Below are 6,078 nucleotides of genomic sequence, written 5' to 3'. Positions count from 1 at the left end.
GTACCTGCTTTTAGAAGGCATCAGCCGAGAGGGGTCTTTGTTTTTTGTTTCTGAGACAGAGTCCCGCTATGCAGTTCAGGCTGGTCTCGAACTCACTATGTAGCCCAGGCTGGCCTCAAACTCCCAAAGATCCTTCTGCCTCAGCCTCCCAAGTGCTGGGACTACTGGCATGCATCACCATGGCTGGCAAGGGGGGTTGCTTTTGATTTGCTGTACAACCAACAAGACATCTCATTTTTATTGGTCAATTATCTGTGCAATAATATTTACCACTCTATAGCATTATTAAATTATATACAAATTATACACAGCAAAATAGATAAATTTCTCTTTATAAGAGAAATAATATCAGAACATCTAAAACTTGTCATTAATTCCAAACACTAAAACATTTATTTTATGTCCTCTTGAGACTTTCCATTCTAAATACTAATAACAAAGCCAGTACAAAGAGCTACTAATTGTCACACACTGTCCTAAGCACTTAATCCTCCCATAACTCTGTGGGGTGATTATTAAAGTTGACTCATTTTACAGATGAGAAAACTCAGGCACTGAAAGATTAATTAGGATGAACAGAGTCACACAATTTTTCAGATTATTCTTTTCATTTGTTGTTTTTTTTGTGTGTTTTTTTTTTTTTTACAATACTGGGCTAAGTACCCAGCACCCTGCACCCCTGCCTCGGTCTCCCTGACTGCTGGGATTCCAGGCCTGCATCACCACACCTGGCTCCTGGGTTGACCATAACTGTCTCACTCTTCCCTTTCCATTCCCCTGAGCAGCTGGAATTCCCCACAACAGCGGGCTCTTGGCCTTCAGCTGGCTGCTTGCCAGGCCGCCCCTCCCTCTGCCCACCTCCCCTTTTCTATCCCCGTCTCCCCTCGATGGGAGGTACAAGCCAGAAAACTTCTCCAGATGTTTACCTATTTCCACTCCTCCATCTCCACGGGAGACTTGCTTTCTGTCAGGGCTAGAGAGGCAGCAAGAGGCTGGCAGTGACGTTCCTTTGTCACCAGGAGCCACTGGGGAGGAAAGAAAGGATTTTTGACAGCAGCCGAGTGAGGGGAAATGGAGTCTCAGAACCCAGAGAAATGGTGTCAGTATGACTGCAGCTGCCAGCAGAACAGGCCAGAAAGTCTCTCTGCGAGATCTTTTCTGTGTTTCAACCATGCGGTGGACTTCCAGACCAGTCCACACGGGGGAGGGGTGGTCCCAGAAGGTGACATCCAGTGCCTGCATCAACAGGTCCAAGGCCCCTTTCGGGGTTGGGGAACAGGAAGACAGCCACCCAGCAGAGCATTAACGGGGAACCGGAGGCTCACCTGTCCCTGTTCACCCCCACCCCTTTCCTCCCCAGGAAAAGGGAAGTCAAGTAGATGAAGAAGTGGGGAAGTCCTAGCTGTGCAGCTCCCGTGGCACCAAAGGGTCTCAGTAACAGTTGACTCTGATCCCCAGCAAGACAAAAGCCTCTGCCATAAAAATGATCAGCAAAGGCTTTCTGAAGAACATTTCGCCAGGACAGAGGAAAGGAGAAAGAATCTTGTGCACATTGCTTTGCGTGTCTGAAATAAACACAAGGAGGCCTTTTTCTAAGCTCAGGTCTCTTGCCTTTCACATGCCGTTTGCAGGCGCAGGGCATGGCATTTGTAACTCACTTGCAGCAGCAAGTGGGTGGCTGGTATCAGAGTCAGGTGCCATTTTGAAAACTTCTGCTCTCTACCGAAATCTTCCATATTTCCAGCTGCACTTCAGAAGCATCCTTGTGCTGAAGGAAAGCATTCTCTTCAAAACATACAGTTCAATTTCTCAGCACAGTTTCAAGACATTAGAGAAAATGGGCTTGTAGTCTTTGGAAATCAACACGGGCCTTCTCTGCGATCACTTTTATAATTTATGAAAATAAGGAAGAGGAAAGAAAAGAACTTCCTCATTGTCTGGCAGCAAGTCAATAGTAGAGCTTGAACTTGACTTACGTCTTTAAGGGGAGGCATTGTACTGTATAAACTCCATAATTACCTTACACCCAGAAGATCTTAGTAATTTGACTTGAGTGCTGAAAAATATTAGAACAATGGAAAATGTGTATGCTGCAGAGGTGAAACCCTTAAGGATGTTTTAGCTCCCTCCCAAGTCAAGGGGAACACAAGCGGGGAAGACAAAGACGGCAGCGCCGGGTGGGGTGAATGCTCTGCTCTGGCCCGAAAGCTGAGTCACTGGACTGGGTGAGGCCCTAGTGTGAGGGACCCCGCGCCCTAGCTTGGGGATGTCTGCAGCACACAAAGCCAGATTCGTGTAAAGGAATGTCTGTCCCCCTAGGTGCCACCCGGGCCCTTAGTTAGCACGCACTGGTCCGCAAGAGCAGGTTTGGGCAGCTCTTGAGAAAATTCATTATAAGAAAATAAATATAAAAGGGGAAAATGCACTGCGAAGGAAGTGTTGGAGGATGGGCTTTTGCTCATTTTATTTTTCCGCCGTCGTCGTGTTTAAGGCGCACTAATGGGGGAGTGGGAGGGCCCCCCGGAGCACCCCCCCTCCCCCAACGCCCGCCGGCTTCCGGACGCCTTTCCGCCAACGCGGCGCGAAGGAGTTAAGCGGGCCTGCTGGTGACATCACCTCATTTACATAGGAGCGCTCATATAGCGGCGCTAGCGCGCCCCGCCCGGCACTCGGCGTTGGCCACTGAGCAGATCGGACTTCACTCGTTCGCGCGCTTCGCTCCGGTGAGCCCCAGGGCCCCTTTCTCCTGTCCCCTTCCAGCCAGGCACCTGCGTCCCTATTCAGGAATCCCTAAAGCCGATCCCAAGTGGTCCTCCCTAGAAAGGTTGCTCTGAAAAGCTTAGGGATCCGTAAACCCTTCCACACGCTGGGTAACGGGACTGAGAACTCAGTTTTTAAAAACCGCACAAACTGGCATTTTGCCGTGCAGCCTCAAGGGGACATTTTGGCCTTAGTTTTCCCCCAAAGGCATCTGCGTTGCCTCTCAGTCTATGATTAATCGGAAACGAAAGACCCTTTGTTCTAACGCACATTCACCGGAGCCTGGAGCTTCAACCGGCTCTGAAGCCCCCCTAGCCGTGAATGGATGGCTTACAAGGCTGTATCTGGCCAGGTTTAAGGAGACTGGGCTGCATCGCGAAGTCTTAAAAGTCCTACTTGCAGAGGAATGTGCGCCAAGGCTTCGAGACTGCCCCTAATGCAGATCAGGATTGATTTATGGGCCATAGGGAGGCAGCTTTGTGTGCCGCCGGCTGCATTGTTGAGCTAGCTGGAGAGGGAGGAATCCGGTAGGGCGGTGGTCGGAGGCGCCGGCTGCAGCTGCCGCCTTTGTAAGCGGAGGAGAAAACGGGATCTGGCCTGCATGAGGGAATAGACCGTATTTAGAAAACAAAAACCCATTTTGTGACGTTGGCTCCAAATTTTACTCGACCCCCCCCCGCCCCGCGCACACTTTAACTCGGAAGTGGCTTTGTTCTGCACTCGCTCTAGCCAGATTGTAATTTTTAAACGCTGCAATTAACCCGCAGTTGTCAATTTCACTGTGTTAGAAGATTTCAGCCTTGAGCCATTCTCCCTCTCTGGTCCCCCACGTTTCGAAATATTGAAGGGGATCTCTTAAATTTGTTTTGTCTCCTGGAAGCTCTTCACCCCTGAATAGAAGAGGAAGGGGGAGGCGGTGGGGTTTCGGGCTGGAACTTGGAGGGGAGACACGCATTTCTGAGCGGGGAGACCCCAGGGTGTGGGTGGCTCTTTCTCAGCTTCGCTCTCTGCTTTGTACCTGCAGCTTACTCGCGACCATGTCTGACAAACCCGATATGGCTGAGATCGAGAAATTCGATAAGTCGAAATTGAAGAAGACAGAAACGCAAGAGAAAAATCCTCTGCCTTCGAAAGAAAGTAAGCTCCGATCCCCTCCCCCATTTTCAGAAAAGGCTGGGCTGGGCGGGTGCGGCCGGCGGGCGGGCGGGAGGATGGGGGGGGTCGGGGGAGGAGCAGACAGTTTGATGATGATGAATGTGGTTTAGAAAGGTTAATTAAAAATTTTTTGCAGCCAACAAACACAGGGCCTTAGTGATTTAATAATGGGTTATTTAATATGTCATAGTAATATACAGATACATTTATCTATTAAAATATACTTTGATTTAACACAGTTAATATAAATTATATATTTGATTATAATTGCCTGTATGTAGAATTTTTAGGCCATGAAAAGCCGTTTGAAATGAAAGCACTGTAATCTTTCTAAGCTATTCTGGATCCTCTTAACCTCTCCCATCTTTTTTTCTTTTTTTTTTGTCTTTTTCCGGTCCCAGCGATTGAACAAGAGAAGCAAGCAGGCGAATCGTAATGAGACGTGCGCCGCCAATATGCACTGTACATTCCACAAGCATTGCCTTCTTATTTTACTTCTTTTAGCTGTTTAACTTTGTAAGATGCAAAGAGGTTGGATCAAGTTTAAATGACTGTGCTGCCCCTTCCACATCCAAGAACTACTGACAAGGAAGGCCGAGCCTGCCACTCCCATCTGCCTGTGTGGCTGGCAGGGAAGGAAAAGAGCTTGCATGTTGGTGAAGGAAGAAGCTGGGTGGGAGGATGGTGAAATGTAGAGTAAAATCCAAGTTGGTCCAAGGTGTCCTGCAGGCTGTAAAATGCAGTTTAATCAGAGTGCCATTTTTTTTTTGTTCAAATGATTTTAATTATTGGAATGCACAATTTTTTTAATATGCAAATAAAGTTTTAAAACGCGGCTGGTGTGACTGCCTGGTGTCTGGAAGGATTGGTTTAATCGTGGGTGAAATCTTTGCAAAGGGACCTACTCCTTGGTCTCACTGGGACTGAGAAATGACAAACATCTCTAGCGATTTGGTAAAATGTCCAGGGCATAGAAATGGGTTTCTGCCACTACCCGAAATATCTCAGCTACACTTTACCAGGTAATTGGGAGATCATTTACTTAGGCTGGAAGAATTCCTACAATGAGTTATATAAAAGCTTTAATAAAAATAGATTTATAAAGGCTGGTACAATGGTCATAGTGGTCCCTGTTAACTTGGGAGGCTGGGGTGGGAAGACTGTGAGGCCAGGAGTTCAAGGCCAGTGGGAGCAACATTTGCAGTCGATCTATGGGTTTTGATAGCCAACACTGAATTTGTCACACATACTGGAGAAGATTGAAGGTGAATATTTACAGCACATCTTCTTTGGGGTATCAAAATGAACTTGGTTGTCCCACCAGTAACCAGCTTTGGACAGAATTTAGACAGCCTAGTCAGGTAAAATGAGTAGAAATGACACTTTAGCTACTTCAAAAAGGAACTCAGCACTTAGGCTTCCTCATTGTCTAATGGCTGTTTTCCCATTAGAATTCTATGTAAGAGCCATTTAAAGTGGCTCTTATAAAATGGTACACTTAATCTACTATTAAGTGATACTAAGTTATTGAATTCTCTTTAATTTGGATGACAAATGTTTGGATATGAAGGACATAACCAGAACATAGGTGAAATATTTAAGTCTGGTAGACATTAATTGGTTACTGAGGTCTCGGTTTTGTTGTTTGTTTTTTTTTCTCGAGTCTTCAACTGGTGAAGGAAAGCAAAGCCAGGCTATCATGTGCAGGAAGAGAAGGAAATACAGTGTCAATACTTTAAGGGTAAAAGTTAATGTTCTTAAAGCTTCTTAATGAGCTGCTCCCTTCTGTAAGGAAGGGAGCAGATTTTTAAAAAATACAAAGCATCAGTTTTACTAAACTAAAACAACACTGTTTAGAATGGAGAACCCAATAGCAAAGCTAAAATGTACCATGCAAATGTTTAAAACTTTTCCCCCTAAAAAACTGACTTATGAAAATATCATTTTTAAAGGGGAGAAGGAGGAGAAATTGTTAATCATTACTAAACCGGTTGATTTCCTTTGCTCAACCCATCTTTTGAGAAATGCACAGGAAACCATGTACCTGTGGTTTAGAAGATCAAGTAGCCCAACAGCTAGAAGCCTTTCTCTGCACTGCTAGGGGAGGGGTCCATTACAGCTGCTCCAAACCTGAAGGACCCAGCCTGCTGCCAAGCCAGGGAA

The 6,078-nt window shown here is 46.3% G+C and overlaps 1 protein-coding gene across 1 annotated transcript; it reads left to right on the top strand.

Moving 5' to 3' along the window:
• Nucleotides 1-2,611: 2,611 nt before the first annotated feature.
• Nucleotides 2,612-4,750, top strand: Tmsb4x (thymosin beta 4 X-linked). Its single transcript, XM_004871007.2, has 3 exons — nucleotides 2,612-2,723; nucleotides 3,785-3,897; nucleotides 4,317-4,750. Exons 2-3 carry the CDS (start codon nucleotides 3,798-3,800, stop codon nucleotides 4,349-4,351), a joined length of 135 nt encoding a protein of 44 aa, XP_004871064.1. The 5' UTR covers nucleotides 2,612-2,723; nucleotides 3,785-3,797; the 3' UTR covers nucleotides 4,352-4,750.
• The last annotated feature ends 1,328 nt before the right edge of the window (nucleotides 4,751-6,078 follow it).

This window comes from Heterocephalus glaber, unplaced genomic scaffold (assembly GCF_053883595.1).
Source record: "Heterocephalus glaber isolate CG9 unplaced genomic scaffold, H.glaber_assembly_v1.0 deba00001594, whole genome shotgun sequence".
In the NCBI taxonomy this organism is placed as follows: Eukaryota; Metazoa; Chordata; class Mammalia; order Rodentia; family Bathyergidae; genus Heterocephalus; species Heterocephalus glaber.
Note: the sequence above shows the minus strand (reverse complement) of the source record. Positions and strands in the feature narration are given on the sequence as shown.

Coding starts and splice junctions, on each gene's coding strand:
- Tmsb4x (XM_004871007.2), top strand. CDS start 3,798: ATGTCTGACAAACCCGATATGGCTGAGATCGAGAAATTCGATAAGTCG. Junction 3,898..4,316: donor TCCTCTGCCTTCGAAAGAAA/GTAAGCTCCGAT, acceptor TTCCGGTCCCAG/CGATTGAACAAGAGAAGCAA.